Source organism: Sodiomyces alcalophilus (assembly GCF_042370955.1).
Source record: "Sodiomyces alcalophilus JCM 7366 unplaced genomic scaffold ACRALscaffold_1, whole genome shotgun sequence".
In the NCBI taxonomy this organism is placed as follows: Eukaryota; Fungi; Ascomycota; class Sordariomycetes; order Glomerellales; family Plectosphaerellaceae; genus Sodiomyces; species Sodiomyces alcalophilus.
Genome location: NW_027263532.1, coordinates 4589369 through 4615420, shown reverse-complemented (window position 1 = coordinate 4615420; position 26052 = coordinate 4589369). Strand labels below are relative to the sequence as shown.

At 53.0% G+C, this 26052-nt stretch overlaps 6 protein-coding genes across 6 annotated transcripts; 5 read left to right on the top strand and 1 right to left on the bottom strand.

Annotated features, from left to right (window-relative positions):
- Nucleotides 1-5181: 5181 nt before the first annotated feature.
- ACRALDRAFT_1026089 (uncharacterized protein) lies at nucleotides 5182-7151 on the top strand (the record flags this gene model as incomplete). The annotated part of the gene is made up of 3 exons (XM_071014778.1): nucleotides 5182-5509; nucleotides 5629-6936; nucleotides 7078-7151. The coding sequence occupies 3 exons, from the start codon at nucleotides 5182-5184 to the stop codon at nucleotides 7149-7151; spliced, it is 1710 nt and encodes a 569-aa protein (XP_070879911.1).
- A 2988-nt stretch (nucleotides 7152-10139) lies between these two features.
- On the top strand, nucleotides 10140-11643 carry ACRALDRAFT_2024778 (uncharacterized protein; the record flags this gene model as incomplete). The annotated part of the gene is made up of 4 exons (XM_071020257.1): nucleotides 10140-10269; nucleotides 10478-11196; nucleotides 11328-11537; nucleotides 11623-11643. The coding sequence occupies 4 exons, from the start codon at nucleotides 10140-10142 to the stop codon at nucleotides 11641-11643; spliced, it is 1080 nt and encodes a 359-aa protein (XP_070879910.1).
- Nucleotides 11644-12814: 1171 nt separating this feature from the next.
- Nucleotides 12815-14792, bottom strand: ACRALDRAFT_1090752 (uncharacterized protein; the record flags this gene model as incomplete). The annotated part of the gene is made up of 9 exons (XM_071019535.1): nucleotides 12815-13451; nucleotides 13543-13781; nucleotides 13825-13874; nucleotides 13979-14081; nucleotides 14112-14206; nucleotides 14268-14346; nucleotides 14423-14603; nucleotides 14637-14685; nucleotides 14768-14792. 9 exons carry the CDS (start codon nucleotides 14790-14792, stop codon nucleotides 13058-13060), a joined length of 1215 nt encoding a protein of 404 aa, XP_070879909.1. The 3' UTR covers nucleotides 12815-13057.
- Nucleotides 14793-16101: 1309 nt separating this feature from the next.
- Nucleotides 16102-18079, top strand: ACRALDRAFT_1073452 (uncharacterized protein). Its single transcript, XM_071018100.1, has 2 exons — nucleotides 16102-17233; nucleotides 17314-18079. Exons 1-2 carry the CDS (start codon nucleotides 16595-16597, stop codon nucleotides 17560-17562), a joined length of 888 nt encoding a protein of 295 aa, XP_070879908.1. The 5' UTR covers nucleotides 16102-16594; the 3' UTR covers nucleotides 17563-18079.
- Nucleotides 18080-19271: 1192 nt separating this feature from the next.
- ACRALDRAFT_1059384 (uncharacterized protein) lies at nucleotides 19272-22856 on the top strand. The gene is made up of 2 exons (XM_071016024.1): nucleotides 19272-19788; nucleotides 19883-22856. Exon 2 carries the CDS (start codon nucleotides 19992-19994, stop codon nucleotides 22491-22493), a length of 2502 nt encoding a protein of 833 aa, XP_070879907.1. The 5' UTR covers nucleotides 19272-19788; nucleotides 19883-19991; the 3' UTR covers nucleotides 22494-22856.
- Nucleotides 22857-23444: 588 nt separating this feature from the next.
- ACRALDRAFT_1045965 (uncharacterized protein) lies at nucleotides 23445-25569 on the top strand. Its single transcript, XM_071015421.1, has 5 exons — nucleotides 23445-23657; nucleotides 23891-24103; nucleotides 24200-24461; nucleotides 24593-24721; nucleotides 24819-25569. The coding sequence occupies exons 1-5, from the start codon at nucleotides 23598-23600 to the stop codon at nucleotides 24899-24901; spliced, it is 747 nt and encodes a 248-aa protein (XP_070879906.1). The 5' UTR covers nucleotides 23445-23597; the 3' UTR covers nucleotides 24902-25569.
- Nucleotides 25570-26052: the final 483 nt, after the last annotated feature.

The following is a 26052-nucleotide window of genomic DNA, read 5'->3' as shown; positions in this document are numbered from 1 at the left end:
CTCTCTGGCTATTCCTTTGGCTACTTCTCCGGCTCGCCCACGAAAGCTGCCCACCTTTTCGAGGCAGCTGCGCAGGCCGCCACGCCGCCGGTGGAGGTTGTAGTCCACCCATGGCCGGGACGATGATATCTACGTCGCCGAATCCCGACGACAACGACGAAACCTCGCTGACCCGGTTATCCTGCCGCGTCGAAGGATTGTGTGCACCTAGGGGTGGCCGTGACGCTTCCGACTGATTAAACAACGGCCCAGTGCCAAACGACCGGAATGTCCAACTGAGATCAGATGCGTTGGCCATGGCACTCCGGGGGTCGGTTGCGGCGGCCATCGACGGGCTGGTCCCGGCATGGATATGGGGCGACCTGTATGCAAAAGTCGTACTTGGTTGTTGCGGGCTGGCGCCGTGTCCAGGGAATTCCCTTTGAAGTCGAAGGGCCCCGCGGTCGGGACTCTGGTACCCTGGAAGCGTTTCGCCTGCCTCGCTGTCTTCGAGATGGAGCCATGTTTGGCCCGATGGATTCTTTGGCGCAGATAGCCTTCGAGACCCCTTCTCAATGTTTCCAGAGCGACGTCTTTTATGCATTTCTGGCTGGCGGTCCTGCCGTCTCTTCTTACGGACCTTGTGGATCGTTCTCCAAATCAGCCACACCACGAAGCCCACGGATACGAAGGTGCCTTTAACCATGGTCAGTGAATTATGTATTCAGCTTGGTTGGTGTCTAGAAGGGTTTCGATTTCCCCAGACTTACTGATCGACGCAACGGCTACAAGAGCATGCTGGGTGCTGACGTCCATGATTCCTTGTCCACTTTGCTCCACGGGGATTGCCGTTGAAGCTAGACCGCTGGAACTGGCAGGCAGCGAGGGCTCGCTGGTTTCCGATGCGAGCGCTGACGAGAAAACAGTAGGTTTGAATTCGGTCACGTATGACGAGGAGGGTACGTCGGTTTCAGATGTGACTGTTGAGAAGAAAACAGGCGATCTCGACCCTGTCGCAGATGATGACAGTTCGGCCGCAGAAGGCGGAGGTTCAACCGCAGACGAAGATGGTTCAACTGCAAGGGGAGCCGAGGTTCTTATAGAAACAGTCGTGTTGCTTATGACTGACGGGATCTGGAGACCGATTCAGTGACTGAGTCGCCATGACTTTCTATCCTAGCCTTCCCTATGTCGGCAGAGGATACGATGCCGGATGTGGCAGATAAGTGTACTGACCGTCCGGAAAACAGCCGAGCTCGTCGGTGCAGCAAGGCTTAGTGAGGGTAGAGGGGAAGAAAGCGGAGGGGGTGGAGAAGAGGGCGGCAGTAACGAAGGTCTTGAGAACGGCGGTGCAGGGGATATAGCACTCTCCAGGCTATTGTCGTCGTCGGAGTCGTCAGAGTCGTCGTCGCTACTGTCGTTTCTGTCGTTACCAGGCACCTGTCTCGCCGTCCTGCGGGTCCTCGCCACAATTCCCGGGCGTGGCCCTACAGTTCCCGGCTTCCGTATGGGGTTGCCGCCGGAAAAGCGAACCGGGACGTCAAAGTCGGAGCCGGAAGTAGTAGATGATCTGTCCTCTCGTTCCCACGGCCATCCCAGGGAAATGTGGATGTTGACTGGGGGCGCCGCCCTTGTCCAGCTAGGTCTTTTCGTCTCTCTTGGAACAGTCGGCACCATGCCTGCATATCGCCGCAGGATAAAGGATCTCGATGCCCGCTCGAGGATAAAGAATGTGAGTTCTTAGAACGTGTCTGGCATGGCCTTGGTGGAGAAATCGGGGTTACTCGAGTAGGCGAAAGACGGCCCAGAAGTGTCGTAATATAATAGATAAGGAGAGACAGGGCAAAGACAAGAATATACAGGAGAAAGTAGTCCCCAGCTAGAATGGTTCACTTAGAAATAGTGGATAGGAGGGCAAGGCCGGCCTTGATACAATAAACGAGAATACCGAATGGAGAAGAAACTGATCGACGCCCGGCTGTGGGGGGAAGACAAATGGGATGAGAAAGTGAGAAGAAGAGGGAGAAGGAAGAACGAAGGCAGAGAAGGAGACGAGATGTCAGGTTGTATCAGGCCGTCCAATCTTTCAGAACAACATAGCTGGGGCGGTCGCCGAATAACGTCGGTCTCATGAACGTCAAGCCAGGATGATATGGGTAGGCCGCATTGCCAGAAAAGCATCTGCAGCGGATGGGATTGGTTTCGAGACACCCCAATATCAAGGGGCTCGTCCCCGGACTTCACGCACTGACCTTACTATATTATATGTAAGTTCCACCCAATCGGTAAGCTGTCAAATGGGTCGTCGACCGACCGGGCAAGCCGTGATCCGTGATCCGGGAACGGAATAGCGGAAAAAGATGCACCACGAATGGGCGAGATAGGACTTGGAAAAGTGAAAGGGCATTGCATTACATGGCTTTTCACTACCGGGTCTGCTGGGCTCTCGGATGCGAGCGCGCATGCGAATTGAGAACGCCATTCGTAGGATGGGCACCTTGTGGAGATTGGAAGGGGATCGAATAGACGGATATTTGGACTGTCCGATTATTCGTCTACTAGTCGAGAGCAGCCGGAGTAGACGAGGTGACGCATGATGGTGACCTGAGTAGCCTGCCGCTGGTATCGTCCAACACCGTCCTTTCATCCCAATTGCCTCGGCTGCCTGCTCCTGTGAGAAGCGGAAGCAGAAGCGTCTTGCGGATGGGAAGGAATTGCAGGGTAGTCTGATATAACTCTGAGGGACCAGATCCTGTTCTCGAACAAGATCCAGCTAGCTCCACGTCCGTGATCGACTCATCAGGGAAAATACCATCAACGTAGTCAGCATACGGATAGCATTACGCCACACGGTCGTTTCGGATGAAGGCCCCTTCGACGGTGCAGTCAAAGGATTTTGCTGTTGGAGAGATTGTAAGTATGAAAGGGCGAAGGACTCTGGCTAGTCAGGTACGGCTGTCATGGGCGCGCCGCCTCAGGGGCTACTGGCGTCTCGGCTTGGGACACAAGGTGTTTCAGGCAGTTGAAGGTTTCGCGGGTACTTCCAGTGCGACTTGCGGAAGGGGACTGTGGGGCTGGTGGTGACGTGGTTAGTGCCCTCGCCTTGACTTGGGCACTTTGGTCAGCTTCAGCCTCCGAAGGAGGCTGTGGCTTGGACATTGACGTGATACGGTACTGTACAAAGTACAACGTATGTATGTAATACCTCGAGGTACCGAATCACAGAAAGGCATGACAGTTTTCTCACGTCCAAAATGTGTGATTCGGAATACCAGGAGTATGTAATTACTTCGTAAGCGCACAGAAAAGAGACATGCGAGTCCGAGTGTCATCATGTTCGAGATATTCGACGTTCCTATGTCTATTGTATCGTCGGACATGGCGTAGGATCGCCAAAAGGTGTCGAAGACAACGGATGGGTTTTGGATCACTCGCGTCATGCCGGACACCAAGGGATCATGCCATGCGGCCTCGCAAGGCACATACGAAGATGCGAATCGAGACAACCGGGAAATGCCCGACGTCCATAGTCAACGCCATCAATCCAGACTGGCGCCTTTCGGCACGGTTGTCCAGTTTCCCTGCTTCGTATAACAGCACCGAAAGCGGCGGCCCTGCCTCGGACCTCGATTCACAGTAAAAGGGTAACCACGTGACTCACAGGCTCTGGGTTCGCAAAGAGGCGGGACGAGACGTACGGATATGTAATATCCCAGTCCAGACAAATACGCCGACTACCGAAGTGCTTCGTACAGTGACTCAACCTGCATTGCGTATACGTTGTAGTGTAATGGCGTTGCTGGTGAATGTACCTACGGTGTACGAATATAGCAGCACCCAGCCGATACCATTTTGTACCCATCCTGTCCCGTTTCGGTCCTCGCCAGCCCCTCTACCATTGCCAAAGAGTACTGAAAACTCTGTTCGAATAAAGACATGCGACGTACGCAATTCCGCCTACCTTACATAATTATTCGTGTTCTGACAAACACCTTCGAAGGGTCGGTGAAGGGCGAGACCCCTAAAAACGGGGCATGTGGCACGGGTAAATGGTGAGCCAACCTGACGGACCCGGTTCGGTTCAGTGGATACTTTGTACGGAGCTCAAACCAATTGTCTCAGATGGTAGGGTAGGGTAGGGGGATAAAATGCAAAAAATGCGTCGTACAGTGGCTCCGAAAGTTACGAGTACATTTTGACATTTCTTTTCGCCTGCCTACAACATGGTCGCGTTATGTTAAGAGTTCCTTGGGACTTCTGCGGAGCCATTGTGTCACATTGGATAATATAGAGATTATATCGCCAAGTAAAGTATTTCAAAGCAGAACAATGAATACATCGCCGCCTGCAAATTCTGTAATCTCGGCCTGGATGCCGACTTGTCAAAGATTCGCAGACAAAGATTTCAAGGGGACGAAATACCCTGAAGCTCTGGTGGAGACAGGCTGAGTCACTATAATAGGCTATTTCTCCCCGGCAAATATCAAATACCAGTCCGCTCCACAGGGAGCGGTAAAATCGATCTCCATTGATAGTTTATTAGGCCAGGGGCTAAGCGGCAATTGACTCAAAGATGCGATCCAGTTGAAAGGCGCTAAAAAGGCGCGCGTAACAACGAACGAGACGATAATACCGGCGGGCGTGGTCAAAGGGGATGGCGTGGGATGGCGTGGGATGGGCCGACATGATGGCCCAAGCTCGCATGGCGTGCTGCAAAACAGAAAAAAAAAACAAGTCAGGCACATGACTGGGCAATGGGCCCGTTCCCGAGGTTTCTCCAGTGGTCCCTCGGTCTCCACCGCAAATTTTGACACGGAAAGAGGCGAGCGTTGCCAAGAATCCAGGTCGGCTCGGTCAGCTGCCAACGAGAGGGGAAGAGGGAGAAGAAAAAAAAGAAGGTTGGCGTCATCCTCCGATCACTCACCGGGGGAGACCAAACTAAAGCACAGGGTCAATTGTTAGCCCCTACATCCCGCTTTTTTAGTAGGGCCAAAAAAAAAAAAGGTCAAGACGCTCGATCAATTTCTTTTTTTGTTGGATATTACCATTATTTCCACATTCTTTACCTTGGTCTCCCTTGCCTTTCGTTTTTTCCCCCCCGGGACTTCCGTTCCCATCTACACAAGGGAAGTCATGGCTTCGTCAACACGGGCCATGAGTTCGCTGCGTGCAGCTCAATCCATCGTCGCTCCTGGCGCGATGATGCCTCGCGCTTCCATCGCGACCTCGGCTTTGGCCCATCGAGCTTTCACCACCTCGAGGCAAACTGCGTCTCTGCGGGCGAGACCCAATGCCGCCTCCATCGCCAGGCCGTCCGCCCTCGCTCGCCAGTTCCAACGCGCCTATGCCGATGCGGCTGCCCAGAAGCGGAAGCCGGGCAAGATTCGCACGACTTTCAAGTGGCTTTGGAGGTTGACTTATCTTTCGGCCCTGGGCGCCATGGGCGCCGTGGTCTATGCTGTCTACCAGGATCGCAACCCTCAACCCCAGGTCCAGCCGGATCCTACCAAGAAGACTTTGGTTGTCCTCGGTACGCCCTTACTCTTCCAGATGTGTCTAATTCACATGCCATTGCCAGGCGTATCATGAAAGAAGAAGACAACGACGAATGGACGGCTAACGTGGCGCGTCTTTTTCTTTTTTCTACAGGCACCGGCTGGGGATCTGTCTCTCTACTGAAGAAGCTCGATACCGAAAACTACAATGTCATCGTCATCTCGCCCCGAAACTACTTCCTCTTCACGCCTCTCCTGCCATCCTGCACCACCGGCCTGATCGAACACCGCTCGATTATGGAGCCTGTCCGCGCCATCTTCCAGCACCGCAAGGCCGCCGTCAAGTTCTACGAAGCCGAAGCCTCCTCGATTGACCCGGACCGGAAGGTTGTCATCATCACCGACAACTCGGAGATCAAAGGCGATACTTCCCAGACCGAGATCCCCTATGACATGCTCGTCGTCGGCGTCGGCGCCCAGAACGCCACTTTCGGCATTCCCGGCGTCCGCGAACACGCGTGTTTCCTCAAGGAGATTGGCGACGCCCAGTTGATCCGTAAACAGATCATGGACTGCGTCGAGACGGCCGCCTTCAAGGACCAGACCGAGGAGGAGATCAACCGCCTGCTGCACATGGTCGTCGTCGGCGGCGGCCCCACGGGCGTCGAATTCGCCGGCGAGCTCCAGGACTTCTTCGAGGAGGACATCAAGCGCCTCGTCCCCGAGATTGCCGACCGCTGCAAGGTCACTCTGATCGAGGCCCTGCCCAACGTCCTCCCGTCCTTCTCCCGCCAGCTGATCGAGTACACCGAGAACACCTTCAAGGAGGAGAAGATCGAAGTGCTGACCAAGACCATGGTCAAGAACGTGACCGACAAGACCGTCGAGGCCGTCGCCACCCGCCCGGACGGCACCAAGGAGACCATCACCATCCCTTACGGCCTCCTCGTCTGGGCCACCGGCAACGCCGTCCGGCCCATCGTCAAGGACCTCATCTCCAAGATCCCCGCCCAGAAGGATTCCCGCCGCGGCCTCGCCGTCAACGAGTACCTCGTCGTCCAGGGCACCCGCGACATCTGGGCCGTCGGCGACTGCGCCGTCGCCGGCTACGCCCCGACCGCCCAGGTCGCGGCGCAGGAGGGCAACTTCCTCGCCCGCCTCTTCAACAACATGGCCCGGACCGAGATCCTCGAGGACCGCATCCACGAGCTCAGCTCCACCCTCAACCTGAAGCCGGGCACCGACTCGGCCGAGGCCGCCCGCGAGATTGAGGAGTGCGAGCGCAAGCTCCGCCGCATCAAGGACATCAAGCCCTTCCACTACACCCACCAGGGCAGCTTGGCCTACATTGGCAGCGAGAAGGCCGTCGCCGACGTCAGCTGGTGGAACGGCAACATTGCCAGCGGCGGCAGAATGACCTACCTCTTCTGGCGCAGCGCCTATCTATCCATGTGCTTCAGCAGTAAGTTTTTCTTGAATCCATTTTGTGATGCGTCTTATCCTCGCCCCTTTCTCTTTACCTGCGAGCCAACTTTACCTTTCCCCCCTGTGTCATAGTACACTCAGCTTCTTAGAGAACACCGAAAACTAACGCATGTGACAGCGCGGAATCGCCTGCTTGTCAGTATCGATTGGTTCAAGTCAAAGATGTTCGGCCGGGACATCTCGCGGGAGTAAACGACCTATAATGCGCCTTTTCCTCAAGATACCTCACCGCGCCTTCTTTCTTCCCGTTGTATTGGACGACGGGCGTTCTCGAGCATTTTTTGCATCACTCCTAGCTTGCTGTCTTTTATTTGGCCCTTTTATCGGCATTGAAAATAGTTAGGCCGCCCCGTATCAGGGCTGGGGTGGGCTAAACCAGTGACTGATAGGAATATAGAATATGTCGTAATGCCTACAGCAGAATCATAAGCCCTTGACAGACGATCGACCTGACTTCAAAGGACGATGTCCGCAGACACGTGGCTTGAATGGGGATGTTGAATTACCAAGCCGAAACATTACTTGACGATGCAGCATTGGGGCAAGCAGGTGTGTTAAACATTGGATAACAGGAACTCGGGTCTATATCCGCACCAAAAAAAAAAAAAGAAGGGAAAAATTCCATGACATGGACTTCTATGAAGCCTTTGCGATGATGTGTTGCCGTTTCGGATTTCGTGGTGTTCATGGATGCGAGGGAAAAGAAAAGCAAAGGGAGTGATTAGCAAAGACGTCGCGGGCAACACATCAATTCCGCAGGAAATGCACAGCCATCTAACATTATGTGTACGGGGATGCCAATGCTTCCATAAACTGGTGCGATTCCAGATCGTGGTTTCTAACCGAAGCAGCAACATGGTGATGGCATTCGTCAACAAAAGCTTCCAGTTCTAGTGAACAACCTTGGATCGAGACGGCGCGCTGCCCGTGGCGCCAATAGTGGACAGTAGAGCGCCATGCCCTAGCCGTCTTCAGGGACAGAGGGGGTCCACAGGTGGGTGCACCAAGCCCAATGGTACAACGTAATTAGATGAGGAGCAGCAGGAGCACGGATGATCCCGGTGCTGATTCTGGCGGGACAGACTTGTCGTGCATATGTACCAGTTCGGGACAGGTGTTTTCGTCGAAATGGAGCTGAAGACGCGCGAGTCGATTTTGATAAGTTCTGTTCGCAAGCAAAGCAAATGGGTCAATTGCATGAAGGAAGCATGGTGATTATTGAATCCGAACTGCCCTTTGTTCCAATTTGATTGCCCTCGCCCGCGGTTATCCGTCGAATGGTTTATAGATGACGTCTGGGCGGAAAGTGGCTGAGGTCCGAGAACCTGGCTACAACCATAACCACACACGAAGTATTGGAACGGACGGTGGAGTTGAGGAAAGGCGTTGGATACCTAGTGGTGAAGGACAGTTGTACTCTGGCGTCTATCGGAGCTCTTACCCTAGGTACGTTATCAACATCCTACTTGGCTATCCAAATCAGGACTTCCAGTGCCGAAGATCGATATTCAGTCAAGTCATCAGGTCGGGGAATACACCCCCCTAACCCGGAGGTCCACTAGATAAAGAAGCCTTGGCGAAAGAGGCTGACCTGGGATGTACGTTGTACTGTACCTATACCGTAGGTACTGTCCATGACGGAATCGACACTGTTATTATGTACGTATTTCTCATTAGGGGACCATGATGTGCCGCGATTCGGCACTGTAAAAGTATGACATGCTTCAGCTAAGACCACGAAGTACTCAGGATCCTTCACCCACTCGGCAAGATCCCAGCCACCCCTACTAGGCGAGCCTGTACCTGCGCCTATTATTTACGTTATACACCGAGTTCAATTCGTGGGTGCGGTTATACTCGTGTTCTGTCATTCCTGGATTTCTACTCAATAACAGCAAACCAAGCAATCCAGAGGGGTATCAGGGTAATATACCTACTATATCGCTCTATACGCCTTATAGATCGCTATGCTGTTAACTAGACACATCTGGTGGTGTGAATAGAAGTTCTGACGCTGCTATGGAATTCCGGGGGTGCTATTTCGTTGCACGCAAGGTAATTAATTACCATGTATAGTATAATCAGAACAGTCAACTGTATCACGGCCAGACGGATATAGCAGCTCTTATAGACTAAGGCATCTATAGAGGTAAGTTTGATGTTTATAAGAGGTTTAGATAGGATATATTCAAAGTCAATCATCTCTCCTAATCAACTATATGACATCTTTCTTGTCTTGTCTCCTTTCCCCTTTCTGCTTCCCTTAAGCCAGGCCATGACCTGATGCACTTAGTGGGACGGACCATCGTCTTGCATTCATCTCCACTTTCGCTTGTATGTATACTACATATTCAACGACGTGTAGGTACCTTTTGACCTAGTCTATGCCCTTTCAATGTACACTTCCAGGTCGCTTAATCGGCAAGGCATCCCATCTAATAACACGCTGCAGCGAACTGTCATACCTACACGACGACCACAAAAGTTGCAGATAGTCGGATTTTGTACTCTAAAATCTTGCCGAGCATCTGGGGCAGATGCGAGATGCCTGATCAGGAGACACGAGCAGCCAAGGGGACAGGCATACAACGGGACCACAATTCATTACTTTTCAGGCAAGGTATCCGTACTCTGTACAGTGTACTTACACAATGGTACTTGCCTAGTATTTGTAAGCCCTGTACCGTCCGAGGCCCGTTATCCATGGGTCCGCTTAGTACAACGTATTACGAAGCGGAGGACGGACAGGTCTTCCTTCTCCAACGGAAAAGTACAGTACCTACCTTTACAGTTACCTCCTCTCCCCACCGGCTGCATCCCCCCAGCGCGACCATCATTTCCCATTGCCAAGCAACGATATCACTGGTCCGCCCGCGAACTCCCTCCCCTGGAGCTCGCATTTCCCCCTTCCCACGGCACCAGCCCCAGAGCACCACGACAACCTAACCTCCTTTTTCTTCCCTCTCCGCCGAGGTCCTTTCCTACTCGATTCAATTCTGTATCGACGACGTTGACTGAACGTACGCCACCGAGCGACCAATTCCCCCTTCTCCTCCGTTCCCCTCGCCGCCCGACCCTCTTTTCGACTTGTAACTCCTCAACCCGGCGCATCGCCCCATCGCTTTTTCCCTTTCCGTGTCGTCTCTTTTTCTCCGGTCGGTCATTTCTTCGCTGTCGACGATGAATTCGCAGAACCCCAACGACGTGTCGCCCGAGGCGATGCAGGCGCGAATTCAACAAGCGCGCCGCGAGGCCGAGACGCTTAAGGATAGAATCAAGAGGAAGAAGGACGAGCTTGCCGATACTTCACGTCAGTTTTGATTTCATTTCCATCTTTCTTTTTTGTTGCCTTTTTGCCCCCATTATAGGAACCTCATCTCCATCGTCGGGGGGACGATTATCCATGGGCAGGCTGATGCGCGCATGGCGTCGCCATCTCGATTTCCCGTCGTGTCCGCACGCAATGGCCCTTTATTTTCCGACGCATACTGACAGTTGTTTGCTTCCCCCCATCACAGTGCGAAGCCTCGCCCAGCAAGCCCACGAACAAATTCCTCGAGGTCAGCTCATGAAGGCCAAACGTACTCTGAAGGGTCATCTTGCCAAGATTTACGCAATGCATTGGTCGACGGACCGGAGGCATCTCGTCTCCGCCTCGCAAGACGGCAAGCTCATCATCTGGGATGCCTATACCACCAACAAGGTCCACGCCATCCCCCTACGGTCCTCATGGGTCATGACGTGCGCCTACGCTCCCTCCGGCAACTACGTGGCCTGCGGTGGTCTCGACAACATCTGCTCTATCTACAACCTCAACCATCAACGTGATGGTCCGACTAGGGTCGCCCGCGAGCTTTCCGGCCACGCTGGCTACCTGTCATGCTGTCGCTTCATTAACGACAAGAGCATACTGACCTCGTCCGGCGACATGACCTGTATGAAGTGGGACATTGAGACGGGCCAAAAGGTCATCGAGTTTGCCGACCACCTCGGCGATGTCATGAGCATCAGCCTCAACCCCACAAATTCCAACACATTCATCTCCGGAGCCTGCGACGCCTTTGCCAAGTTGTGGGATATCCGAGCCGGCAAGGCCGTCCAGACGTTTGCGGGCCACGAGTCCGACATCAACGCTATTCAGTTCTTCCCCGACGGCCATTCCTTCGTCACCGGCTCCGACGATGCCACTTGCCGCCTATTCGATATCCGTGCCGATAGGGAACTGAACCTCTATGGCGTAAGTTGGCTTTTCCCCCGCCCTTTCCCTAACCCCTCTTTTTATTTTGATGTGGTTCTCTTTGGTGTTTTCCCTCTCTCGTTTCTGTCACGCGTCCACGCGGCACTGAGATGCTAACCAACCATTGACAGTCGGAATCTATTCTCTGCGGCATCACCTCTGTTGCTACATCCATCTCGGGGCGGTTATTGTTTGCCGGTTACGACGACTTCGAGTGCAAGGTTTGGGACGTTACCAGAGGCGAGAAGATTGGCTCGCTCGTCGGCCACGAGAACCGCGTCAGCTGCCTGGGTGTCAGCAACGACGGCATCAGCCTGTGCACGGGCTCTTGGGATTCTCTAGTAAGCCACGTCCCCGAAACAACCGAGTTACCTGTGGCGAGTTGTTTTCACATTACACAGCCTGCTAACCAACCTCTCTCTCCAGCTGAAAATCTGGGCTTATTAAATGTACCGACGACCAGCCCATGACGGTCCTCTTCGGGCGAAATGATTCTGCGTGTCTGGATACATCGATTCCAGCTCTGCCACATAATTGCCCAACCCCGATGCCACCCTATAATGCACGAGCACTGGCGCTGCTGGGACGAAGTCACGATACACACCTGCTCATAACCAGTCCTCTTTTCTACTTCCCATATCTCTCTCCCCCGGGCGGAAGGCTTCCTGGCTTATAATGGATGGCTGACGTCGGCGATTCTTTGCACCATACCTTTTTGTTTTTGTTTTTGGGTTCTCTCTCGCCCTTTCCTAGCACTTTGCGTCTAGTCCAGGCGGTGTATCAGATGAAGGATTTTTTGTTCTTGTTTTAAAAACCTTTGTCCACTTCGTACGTGTCAGGCAGCGTCGCCACCCAGCATACGATAGGGTCGTTGAGAGAGGATTGGGTCCGAGGTTTGATACCCCATTACGCCCTACCTCCGCGTTATCGAGGTCCGAATCTACAGTCTCGACGAACCGCGCTCTCGCCATATGACCCCGATACTACGAGAGGCTCCTCAACAGCTACAGGAAAAAAATACGAACGAAAACAACGATGTGGGAGACAGAAGGGTATGCTATGGCTACTAGGAGTTTTATACCAAGAAAGGAAGATTTTTTTTTTCGTTGTCGTTCATTCCGAGGGCCTCGGCCAACGCACGTCACGCGCGTGATGGGCAATGCTGCCGCAGGCTTGCTTTCCTGTTTGTTGTCGTTGTTTGGCTTACTCATCTGCTCGAGATACACCCTTCATTCTCATTCGTTCTGCGTTGAGGTTAACGAGAAGGACGCCTTCTGTTGGAGAATTGTGGCGTGTATCTAATCAGCGATGAAATAGCCGTCTCTTGAGAGACGATGCGGGGGTTTTCGGGTAGCGTGCGATGCTTGACCAAGGACGGAAAAGAGGGAGTTGGAAAGAAGCCCATGGTGTAAATGGGGATGCCCGGTGGGGATAGATCGAAGGGATGGATGAGGACGATGGATCGCCAGTGAGCCAGCGGGCCAGTAGGCGAAGGATTGGCTTGTCTGGTGGGCGTTGAAGCGCTGGCTATGTAGTCAAGACATTGCCGCCGGGCTTTGCCTGTGCTCCTTTAGTTATTCTTTGTATTATACTGTTTATCCCGCGTTCAGTTTTCTTTGGTGGTTCGTCTCCTCGGCCGTTTCTTCCATGGCGCCGCACTTTCGTGGCTACATCTACACGCTTCAGCCACTGTCGTGTTTTATTCCTTTCTGGCTCTTGAAATTTCCAAGGGTCCAATTCGGCACCCTTCTTACTGCTACTGGTAGGTAAGCCCTCAACACCTTAGGCATTGTTCCCCATGAAATGCGACGCTGATCGGGTGGGCGGCAATGGGAGCAGCGACTTTGAAGCCATCCATGTTCTAACTTGGGTAAGAAAGGCACTGGACGTTATTATGAGACTTCCCAAGCACAGAGGCGGAAGCGAGAGTCAAGATGGGATAGTCCATGTTGGGCGGAGGAGTATCATTGGATGACAATCGAGGTTGGTAGCTGTTGGCATCCGGTGGGCCATACAGTGAGTACATCCTTATACTGCTCATACCGGCGAAGGAAGGCAGATATAGTGAAGAAAGCTGCGAGGCAGCCAGGAGGTCGAGGTCGTGATAATACCGAGGTGAGGTGTTGGGGCTCGAGAATCGGAGGGATGGAAGAGCCGGTGGGGTTGGAAGACTCTCGTTGCTGGTGTCGACACAGGGGAAGGGAAGAAGGGATGATAGGGGCCTCAATGCCCTCTTGTAGCCAAGCACACCCATACTGCATCCGGGGATTGTGGGAGATGAATAAATGGGGAGGTGAAACCACGACAGATGGACCAATACGTATATATACGTACACGGATGGTCACGGGTTACCGTTACGATGGATGATGTGAGATGTTCTCGATGCTCGTTTCACAGGACTTGAACCGAATGTTAATTTCATCCCGAGGAGGAGCTCCCGGCAAGAGTCGCCGATGCAATCTATTGCTGCTGTCCAGGGACAGGAGTCAGCCCAGACCGCGGGGATAAAGAGTACCGGGAGTTGGTGGCTTCGCTTTGCGTCGAATAGGATGGGGAGGGTGGTGGAAGCAAGGACGATGTTGTTCTACATGCCGTATAGGATGGAACCTGCCCTCTTGTTTTCCAACGTCACTTCGCGGATGGATTAAGAGTCGAATATCAAGGCCGATAGAGGGTGCTGGTTTGGAATGTTTTACGTGACCTGTCTTTGAAGTTATATATATATATATATATATAGATCTGAGAGCCAGCTGGAGAAGACCCGAGTTGCAATATACAGACTCGGAACATCATCCTTCTCCCCTGCCGATACGGCGGAACAAGGCGTCGCCGACGATGGCGACTCGTTGAGATGTCGTCCTCGCCCTGAATCTGGTAGCACCGACTAAAAACTCATTCAACGACGAGGTTGCACGTTGAAAGCATCAACTAACACGAAACTGCGGGATTGAAACTGCGGGATGAAATTGGAACACCACCTTTCCGGTTTCGCCTGTCCGTCCGCATATGCTGCATGTCAATGTAACCTCCTGTTTCGCCGGAATAGTATGCTCGTCACTCATTTACGGACATGGCATGGTTGTCGGGGTGTCAGAGTCAGGACAACCTCCATCAGGACAGCCCCCAGCCAAGTTTGCGTTGTTACGCTCCTTGCAAAGAGATGTCAAGGCAGAACGGGAAAACTAGAAACTAGATCGCGTGGCATTTTGGAAAGGGAGATTCGACGCATGAACGAACGAGTCGAAACAAAGAAAAGAAACACCCCAAGAGTGGAATTGTATCCAGAATGTGGTTCATGCCAAGGGCCAAGGGCCAAGGACCAGGGCGAAGGATATCTACGAAGTACCTGCGAAACACGATCCGCTCGTGGTATCCACGTGCTTGCCGGTCGACCGTACGTCTGGGACTGTTTTAGCTTCTGGTGGGCATTATTCACGACGAAAGAACAGAGTAAAGGAAAATGAAAATACCGTCATGGCCGGAGTTATCTTCGTTCATGCAGGAGTTGGGAGTCGGGTATCAAGACCGGGCATGCTATTTTAGGAAACCTGACTTGTACAGTATACTAACTATGTCTCGCTGCATGCATACGCATGTCGTTAACCTTTTAGCGGTGTTGTCTGTATTATCTGCATGTACTTTGTATGTGCCTTCATTTACCAGCTGCTAGGGGAACAAGGTGAACTGGGCACTTGGTGGCAGTCTCACCAAGTCCGGGGCAGACATCGGGAAGATCGACAGTCAAGGTGGTTACCCTTGCGACATGCCAGAAAGGAGGGGAGAGGCAAGTCGGTGCAATTACGTTGTACACTACGAAGTATACGGAGACAAAAGCGGACTCGGACGATCTAAACATGCGATCATGGGGCCGTTGCTATGAGAGTCCGAATCGGGAGACATCAACCCCAGAATCTATCTCCACTACTACGCTAGAACGAGACGGTTGAAACCGGACATTATAAGTCGACCCAACGGCGAAGAATGTGGGACTGTTTTCCCTGCCTCTGATCGGAGATCGTAACCTTTCATTACAAAGTGGGCAGAGCGATTTGAATAGTTTAGGGCCATAATGCCGGCACGCCTTTCATAGCGCGGAACTGAAGATTGCGCCGCCGATCCCTCGGGGTGGATGGAGAACGAACCAAGGCGGGGAAATGAACGACGGCACAGCAACAAAAAGACGCTCACCGTGTCATCCTTTTTATGCAACTTGTAGCTGCAAGCTGCACGTCTTCATCCTGTGACGTGAATCGTAGCGAGGTAAGAATAAAACGGAACGCGTCCGGAGAAGTTTGGTTGAGGTATTTTGCTGGTCACTGCCAAGGAGTGCAAGTACGTTGTATACCTACGGAGGCATGGAATAGTGATAGCCGTCGATTTGATATGAAAGACCTGAATCCAAAGTACTAGTATTGGAACGGCAAAACCAAAAACTCCCACTTGATAATCATTACTCCGTGACACTCGGCGGGAGGCCACGCGGTTTCTTAATTTGGACCACCGGTAATTAACAAGTTCAGTCTACCCAACGACCTAACGTAGTGCCGAGTTGAGTGGCTGCTGTACATCCCTGTCGAATAACAGTCCTGTCCGACTTTCCCAGACTGGTCACATACATATTGTTCTTTGTTCCTATATCCGTTCCATTTTTCCATCTTTTATCCAGGTCTGGCCAGACGCGAGTCGATCTTGGGAACAGAACACAATTTTTTTTTTGAGTAGCTGACTTGGACTTGACCAGCACCTATTCTTCCGTAGGTACCTTAGTTACTTATTCGTACGAAGTATATTCGTAATACTGTACCTGGAGTCACGAATTTCCTACTAGTCCCGCTTTTCGGCATACGTTGTACGCTGTGGTGTACAACGTACTTCGTACGTTGTGCGGAGCGGAGCATGGAGTCGATCTACCAGGCTACCAGGTACACTAGACATTCTGAAACCAACTGTCCGACACAGAATCAGAAACAGGAGCTCCTTATTATCCTAGTTCCTCACTTCGCACGCCGCTAACGTATCCCAGCAAGTTTCCCTCCGACTTCCTTTCCCGTCACGCGCCCCAAGTCGCTACCTTCTTTTTTCCCCCTTCACCGCATCACTCAGACAGGGATTGCGTATTTCCATATTCGCACATATCCCTGTCTTTGCCGACCCATATCCACAGCTTCGAGAAGCACATTCGAAAAAGGTTGAGGGTTGTCTCCTCGCCTGTCCCCGGTCCATTCCCCTCCTTTTTTTCCATCCCTTTCTCGACGAAACACCCAAACTCGGAGTCGCCTTGCATTGTCCTCTCTCCCGTTTACCCCTCCTGCGCGAAACTACCTATTATCACACATCTATTAAAAGAGCACTGCCCCTCTCGTACCCTCCGACGCGCGAAACCCTGCTTTGCCCAACATGTCAAACCCGACGCCCGCCCAAGAAGAATTCAACAGACTGGTCGCCAGCAGCGCCAGAGACCCCATCCGAGTCCACCCCGAAGACAGAGCCGAGTACAAACGCGAGCGCACCAGCGTCGACGTCAGCGAAGAAGACGCCTACCGCGCCGCCCAGATCGACAGCGCCATGCGCACCCCGACCCTCGACCACGGCCACGGCCCCGGCCTCAAGCTGCCCCCGGCCAGCTTCGACGCCGGCCGCACCACCGGCGTCAAGGGCGTCATCGCCGACGCCCGCAGCTACGAGGAGGCCAAAAAGTCCTCCTTCATCACCCGCGCCAAGACCTCCGTGCGCAAGTCCATCTTTGGCCTCGACGCCGGCGCCGGCGCCGGCCACCACGCCCCTTCGCACAGCGCCAGCGACGACGACGGGAACGCCAGCGACTCGCCCAGCGAGGAGGCCTTCCTGCAGCAGTGGCGCGAGAGCCGGAGGCGCGAACTCGAGAGGGAAGGGACCAAGGTGGTGCGGAATAGGAGGACGAGCCCGAGCGTGAGGGTATATGGAAGGCTGGACGAGGTGGATGCGCTGGGCTACCTCGATGCCATTGAGAAGGTCGGCCGCGACACTGTTGTCGTCGTCTTCGTCTACGATCCTGACGTATGCCTTCTCCCTCCTTTCGCTCTCTTTCCTTTTCTTCTGTTTGTTTCCTATCATGTGCTAACAGTGCTCAAAACCAGTGCGACGTATCATCCGAGATAGAGACCGCAATGAAGCCACTCGTGAAGCACCACAACACCGTCCACTTTGTCAAGGTACATTACCTCGACATCGAATTCGACAATGCCGCTGTACCATCCATCCTGGCCTACCGCAATCAGGGCGACATTTTCGCCAACCTCACCGGCATCATCGAGATGATCCCCGACGATGAACCCTTTAGCACGGGAACACTGAGGAGGCTCTTCCAGAAGCACGGCATTCTATAAAAGGCTTCCATCGTTTCTCGCTATGCTTCCTTCCCCTCATGCTTCCGGCTGCCTCGAAGGGCTGCCGTTGTACGACCGCCGCACATCCTCCTCTCTCCTATATGCCTATACCTTGCCGCATGGTTTTCCGAACATCTTCACTCGACGACAGGCGTTTATGTGTCTTCCAAGATTACGAAGTATGCCGATTTGATTCCAACTTGGGGATGTATCCACAACCTTTATACGCACCGATGTGCATGCTTGAGCTTCTATGGATGGATCGGATCCTCTTTGGCCTTTTAAGGTTTCGTTTGGTTTATACAAGATACGAAGGCACGACTTTCACCATTTCGGTGAGTAATATATAGAGCGGAAAAGAGGCGTGGCTTAGCCCTGATTTTGGAGTCCTGGGTCCTAGGTCTCGCCCTGGAACGGAACATACCTATATAGAGAGGCATCGCGTTGCTGTATAATATCTTGGGTGCAGCGTTCAGCATTACTTATCTAATTTACAACTGTCAAAAGTATCATTGCGCGGGAAGTGTGGTGTACTGAGTGTACCTATATTGAGTGCATTGTGAAGCGAGATCCATGGTACATTCTCGTACCGGAGGTGAAAAGGATCAGGGCATTGCTTTCTTCTGGAGCGGTAGGCCTTCTCGTACCTGACGCTTTGGGACCCCGCCATTCATATCCACCCTTATCGATAAGGTGCTATGATGCCATCGAAGCGACATGTACGAAGTAGGATCACCTTCAATCTCTAGCAATACACTATGATTTCTGGGTCTTTTATTACCTGGAACACATCCCTTATTCGTAAACCAGGATTTAATGGGATTCCCCTCTACATCACATAATGAACACTCAATGTACAGCCAACAGGTTCATCTAGACCGGGTTGGATGTTGGGTACAACGAACCAAGCTGCAGGACCGGACCCCGGTGCCTAACCAGACAGGTGCCATTCAACAAAGTACAGTGAGGTACCATGTTTCGCGACATTTCCACCCACCTATGCGCCGCCAAAGTCTTACATTGATTTATATACCTAGTAGAAATCCCCTTGCAATATGTTCCTTACGTGTGTACGAACTATACTGCAAATTATACTGGAATATACATCAGTAATTCCCCGTCATATTGACTATGTCATCGTCAGCATCAAGGCCTCTGGTGGCGCTTGTCCACCCATGTACAAAGTGCCCCGCCCAGGGTAACTCCACTGTTGGATCACATGCCCAGTGATGCCGCAGGTCCTTGTACCCAGATACCTAGGCGGGGCTCACTTACACTTCATTGTTTGTCTCGAATTAGCCTCCTTTTCTTCTATCAGTTCCGAGCACACTTGTTTTTTATTATTCCAAGCTCGATGATAGGAACTGTCTACGGAGTAGGTCTGACCTGGTAAGGATTTAGCGATTATATCTACGAATAAGGGAGGCCGAAGTACACTCATAAAGGAGATAGAGTTCATACCTAAGGTGTGAGTGATAGCGGCTCGTACCCACAGTACCCGCAGGAGATCCAAGGTATCAGTATGTACATTGAGTATCCGCACCGTACCTTACTACATCCGTGGTTCAATGTTCCTTATCTCCAGACAGCCCCGCATGGCAGTGTACACTACTCCGTGCAGCAGAAAGGTGGGCAGCTAAAGGAGGTAGGTAGCAACCTAAGTCACTTCGATGAATGATGAATGATGATATCGAACCTCCCCCTTCCATCTTCCTTCCTGTTCCCAATCCAAGTCAAAGGCCCGAGACGATACGACAGTCAATATATCAGGCAGCAGCCGCCGTTCCCTTAAAGCTTTACCCCCGCCCAGACAGACTACATACCCCGCGCCGCCCCCTTACTCGCCGCTGATCAGGCTGCCGGGCAGTTCAGTGACCATCAGACCAGACACAACATCCCACCAGGAGACAACCAGAAGCCACTCCTCCATCACACCTCGAAATAACCATCTGAGTACCTGGAAACTTATCTCTGGATACTTACGTGGGAAGGTTCTCTGCTAGAAATTTTAAGTTGCCCCTTCCACATCCTCTGCCTCCACAGCAGTCTTCGTCCAGTAAACAGCAGGCCACTCCCGACAGCCGGCTGACAGAGGGGTGATTCGGTTCAAGCCATCTTCCACCAGAAACCTACCTCCAAGGCAGGACGCTTCCCTGTACCATCCTGGGGCCTCTTATTTATTTGTTGGTTGGGTGTTGGCTCTACGCCCCTCTTGTCTGCTCAAGGGTAATCCATAATCTTCTCCCTCTATTCATCCACAAAGTCCCGAGGTCCATCTCTGCCCAGCGTCCCCGGCTCACTCTCTTTCAACCGACAACAGCGCTCGTCACCAGTGTCAGCTCGAAACTTCCCCCGTCGTTCATCCCGTTTATCATCCCAGACCGGAGGGATGACGTGATATCTGCAAGACTGACACTCGGTCCCTCGTGATGGAAGAGCAGAAGGCTTCTGCTCAACATTCCGATCCTGACAGTTACCTCTCGGCTGACACGCAGCCTCATCCCACGAGGCCGCTTCCGCTGTCTTCCTCGGAGCCGACCCTTCGATTTCCCCGCCCCCAGGGCAACCGACAACTTGCTAGCTGGATATTCTCCAGCCAACCCGACGTCATGACACCTTCCGCCGACACTCCCGGCGATATCGCCGGCGTCCTCTCAGAGTCATCCTACGAGTTCATACACACAGACGACGAGAGCCAGGATGGCCCTGCCTCCGAGTCGATCCATTCGTTCGACTACAGTCGAGCCGATGACGTTCACAGCCTTGCTGGCACCGAGCAGTCAGTAGATGATTTGCAGACAGACTCGGAAAGCGAGTCCGATAGCCAAGAAACTGGAGAACGGGAAGGAGCAGCAGAAGAGGAGGAACAAGCCCGCAATAACTCGCAGGTTTATGTGGAAGAGAGCCTGAGCAATCCGTCTACTCCTGCGAGTGCCTCCATCATTGGCCCTGCGGCGGACACTCATTCGCCTGTCGGCTCAGCCGTGACGCCATCTTTGGGAGCCTGGGAATCTCAAGATTCCTCGCATTTTCAACATGTCCCCTCGGAAGATAAACCCGTGGGCCAGAATAGCACTCCGGAGGCCCCTCAGCCATGTATTGCGACCGTCTACCAACACATGGACGATCGATATCTGCGTATCAAAGAACCCATTCGTATCATGTACGTCGGCAGTCCGGACGTACAGGAAGATATCATCAACAAAATCGTTTCTGCGCTTACAGCACCCGTCTACTTCTGGCCGGACGAAGCCGAGTTCAAGAGGACTCATCTCAAGGTTGGGCACTGCACTTTTGCCCAGGCCACATTCCACATCTCCGCCGACGGTATGGCTGAGAAAACATACTCCATCACCATCGATGGCGAGAAAACTTACAACACAGTCGTACACTGGGCGAACTTCCAAGTCAAGCCTCGCTGGGAGGTGGTGCCCAATTTCGCCCTTTTTTATGCCTCGAAGGAAGATGACACTACCGCCTGCACAACGCGAGATGCCGCTTGGCATTTCATGAGACTGCACCGTGTGCCCTGCATCCTCATATCCGACAGCCACAACCCTGCAGATGATTCGTTGGAAAAGTACATCGACATACATGCCATCCACCGCCGCCTCGACCCCGTTACCCACCACCCTTCCATACGGCGCGCGCCCGTCGACTTGACCTCGTTCCTGAATGCCGACTCTGGTAAGCTAAATCGCCACCTGGCGTATCTGAGCCGCGTGTATACGCAGCCGCCAGAAGACGAGGATGGCGAGCTTTTCGCGCATGCGAGGGAAACGGCCGGGGAGATTGGGAGGTACATGCTTAACAGATGTCGGGCGATGAGCCCACTCGCCGTGGTGCACCTTTTGCTTCTCGCCATCACAACGGTGGCCGTGTACAGCGCCTCGCAATATATTAGGGGCGCGACTACTCCGACGCCTCCCGCTGGTGCAGTGCAGCAGCCGCTGACCTCGGCACCTTCGGTTGCCCGTACGGCGACCAGCCAAGACTCGATGTCGACCGTGTCGAGCAACCTGACCTCGACGACGGTCGTTGAGATTCCTCGCGCCAACGCCACTCCAAATCACCTTGCACTCGCTCCATTCCCGAACCTCTTTTCCGAAAGCGCGACCGGCTCCCAGGAGTCGACGGTCTGCTCTGCCGAGATACACGGACGCAACGGAATCCTGGTAAAAATCCCGCTGAGCACCAAGACGACCTGGCTCGCGAAGGACTCCATTAGCATTGATGTACTTCGCGGTGACAAGCTTGTTAAGACCAAGTTCTCGTCCATTGACGAAGGCCTCTTGATCGAGATTCCCAGGAGCCAGGCATATGGTCCGATTTCCGTGACGGTGGTCACTAGCCGGAGACCCAAGGTCAACGAGACGCACCAGGTCGACTTTGGCAAGAGCGCCATCGAAACCGTAGTCGACTTTGGACGGCATCTAGCCGGCGGTGTCGCGAAGGCTGCGGAGAGTCTCACGGACGCAGCGGGGGAGGCACCGGAGCGGGTCTTGTGCATGAAAGACTTGCTGCTGGAGGAGCTGACCGACCTGGGAGAGCGGGCCAGGGCGGAAACCTTGGCAACGCGGGACTACATCAGGAACGCATGGAGCAAGAGTGAGCCGATGGCTAAACAATGGGTCCGGGCTCGAGAAGACGCCGTACGACACATATTGCACCACATGGAAGACCACTGGGACCGGATGGACCTGTCCGTCCGCACGGCGCAGATCGCATCACGGTGCTGGTGGCTGCGGATGCAAGGGAAGCGTGAGGAGCACGACGCGTATCTGGGGAAGGCAAAGGTATATCTCGCCGGCAAATACTCGGAGGCCGTCAAAGCCCGGCAGTTGCGGCATCAGACGAAACCCGAGACGAGGCCCGAGAGTGCATGTCGTTCCTGGGCATGGTCGAAGAAATGTTTGCGTGGAGACAAGTAGGGGTACGAAATGGAATTCGGTCGCATATCTGTCAGGATGCAATATGGTTATGGGAAATGAATAGGGATACGGAATTGGGCACAGCAGGTGGCGTTTGGAGGGATCTGTTTGCGTTTCGGACTCTTATGTCGCTTCTTGTCTTTTAGTCTCTCTATGTCGCTCTCAAAGTCAGTCAATCGTTGTTGGTCAGAACACTTTGTGTCTTTCTTCCCTCCTCCGCAAACTACTCATCTTCGTCGTTGACTGTAGTTGGAACCATTGTAAGAGGACGACAAAGAGGGCATAAACAGGTGACCGCGGTAGGCCAAAGTCGAGTCAGATATGTTATGGGCGTGGAGAATGGTATGGAATTGATGATGTCAGATCCATGAGCTACAATACAGCATCGAGCTGGGTGATAAAACGTATGAAAGAGATGGGATATTGGACAATGGTCCTTTTTGTATCGCGTTGTTTCTTGGGGGTTGCTTCTCATTGACTTGGGCTGGGTACGAACCCTATGGGGACCAATGGGGCCCGCATTCATGAAAAGGGGCACGTGGACTAGGATTTTCGTTGCCAAGAGGACTGGACTGGACTGCTGGGACTCCAATTATTACTAAGTTGGTATTCTTCAGTCTATCGAAGCACGTACTTTTTAACGGATACTGTGGCGGGGATGGAGAATAAAAATAAAAATAATAAAATAAAACAACAGTTCTTGGTACCTATCACACACCTTGCAATTTTTCCAAGCCACTTCTTCAAACCCATACAGTAAGTCCCTCCCCCTTTCTTTTGCATCCTGTCACTCCATAGCCGTTGCCGGGCGTCTCGTCTGTGGCTCCCAAACTGTGGCTGACCCGTTGCCCACCCCGCCTTTTTTTTCCTGAAGAGGGGGGTGGAGAGGGGCAAAGGGCACAAAGCAGGGGCGGCCTGACTGAATGATTAGGCGACGGTGGAGGAAGGCAGCGAACATGTGGGAACCAGCAACGTTCTTTTGACTGACTCTTTTTTTTTCCCCTTGTTCCTTACTTCCCAGCCCAGCTCAGTCCTTAGCATTTATCCTATCGGCCAACTTTTTACATTTCCCGTCCCGCCTCTTCTTCGGACATTTCCATCAACATGTCTGCTGCCGAAGCCACCGAGCCCAAGGTTGAGGAGACCACGGCCCCTGCGCCTGAGGTACGATTACCCCATATCCGTCCAGCATCCATCATGGTTCCAGAATGAAGCAGATGTCTCGACCGATTCCTTTGTTTCTCCTGTTATCACTCGTATCAGTGTCGCTTTTTTCATGGCACGTTGCGCTTGGAGAATCGGCATTTTCCTCAATTTGTCTTCGGCCACCCATTGTGGGGGCACGAAGATCAAATGGGAAAGAACAAAGCTAACGCTCTAATTTCCTCGATATCCAGGTCACCGAGACCAAGACCGATGCGCCTGCCGAGGCCCCTGCCGATGCCGACAAGCCCGTCACCCAGTCAGCCGTCTTCTCCATGTTCGGCGGCGGTGCGAAGAAGGAAAAGAAGCCCGAGGATGATGACCGCGGTGACGTCTCCGGCAGCAACAAGGCCCAGCGTGAGGCGGCGGCGGCTGCTGCTGCTGCCGACGAAAAGAAGGAGGGTGGTGTACGTCTTATACCCTGTTCCGCTGTGTGGATACTCTTTTTCCCTCGGGTGCGTTGTGCAGCGCGCTGACAAGCATGTGTTTCTCTGCCCTTTTAGGAAGACGAGGCTCCCGAATCGGATGACATCCACTTCGAGCCGGTCGTCAAGCTCACCGAGCAGGTTGAAACCCGTACCAACGAGGAGTCTGAGGAGCAGCTGTTCAAGATGCGGGCCAAGCTGTTCAAGTTTGTCAAGGAGTCGAGCGAATGGAAGGAGCGTGGCACCGGTGACGTCCGTCTGTTGAAACACAAGGAGAACGGAAAGACCCGTCTTGTCATGCGCCGCGACAAGACCCTCAAGGTCTGCGCGAACCACTACAGTATGTCTGAGACAGTGAGGGGGGAGGGGCAGGAAACTCCCTCCCACACCTCCTTTCTGCGGCCAATCTGCTCGACGTCACAAGTCGATGCGTTACGAGAACGATTAGGGTCTTGCTAACTGTTGCCGTAGTTGTTCCCGAGATGAAGCTCTCTCCCAACGTCGGATCTGACCGCAGCTGGGTCTGGAACGCTGCTGCCGATGTCAGCGAGGGCGAAGCCGAGGCCGTCACCCTGGCCATCCGCTTTGCCAACTCGGAGAGTAAGCCTTTTTCATTCCCATCCCGGGCCCCAATTTCTTTTTTCGCAGGCAAAAAAAAAGAGACTTGATTGCTGACGGCACGTGATGTGTGTTCCAGACGCCAACCTCTTCAAGGACGCTTTCCTCAAGGCCCAGAAGGATAACGAGGAGGTATTCAAAAAGGCTGAAGCTGAGTCGTAATTGACTCTACCAATTTCTTCAGTCAACGGACCGAGCCGGACCAAGCCGGCGTCAAGGACTTGGTTCGATAGCGTCTCGCCCTACATCATCCCCTCCCCTAGCAGAACACAGCACATATAGCGTACACGCTTGACTTTGATCCTAGGATCGTTGTCGAACGGCGTACCGTACCCCACAACCCCCTTTCTTACCCCTTGATCCCACTACACGACATGAAAGCACGAATATAAAGGAAAGACACGAGAGGATGTTGATGAGAGTTGAAGCCCTGTCCCAAGGCAGGGGATGCGGGATGGAGTGAGACAAGTTGGATGGACTGGGTCTTCATGGCCGCAGAGGGTAGAGATGGCCTTGAGAACGGTTTCGCGACTGGCATCTGGGCTAGAACATTGCAGAGTAGGTACATGCCTTCAATGTATTGGAATTCCGAACATGTCCAAGTCTCTGAATCCCAACACCAGTTGAAATCACCCATCCGAGTCATGTAGTATTGAGTATTGGTGACGGTGAACTCGCTGAAACTTGTCTATTGATTGCAAGAGAGAACTTGTTACGGCTTTCTAGTGGCATAGCAAGAGGCATCATCCATGGGTGCTTGCATAATCCTAGGAGACTAGGGTTTCTGAAAGGAGATATGGTGTAATAAACCGATTGAGTTCTTCACTGTCAACTCATCACCCGAATACCATCGTTTGGTGTAAGTAATTCGTAGATAATAGAAACTTCGTACTTCCACGGCAATGACAAACGATGGGGCAGGTTGACACTTGATGGTCCCTAGCCACTGTGGCTGGCGCTCGTACATTGATAATCGCCCGATAATGCCCCGAAACGGGCCAGTAGGGATGCTTGGCCTGGCTCCCTTGCTTGTCTTTGCCTTACTAAGCATTGAAGTTGGGCGTGATGAACATGACCGCATGCCAACCCAGATTTCGTCTACTCTTAAAGTTCACTACTACCCCTCCAACACCACGCATCGCTACCCCGACGATTCACTGGACGACGAGGTCAAAGAGCCATATTACATTCTGTGTTTCAACCTTTACTATACCTACCACCGATCGACCGACAGACCGATTGAACCATCACATCGAATACCAATCGCTAATACCACGCGGATTAACCTGTATACCTATATCGTGGAGGTGTAA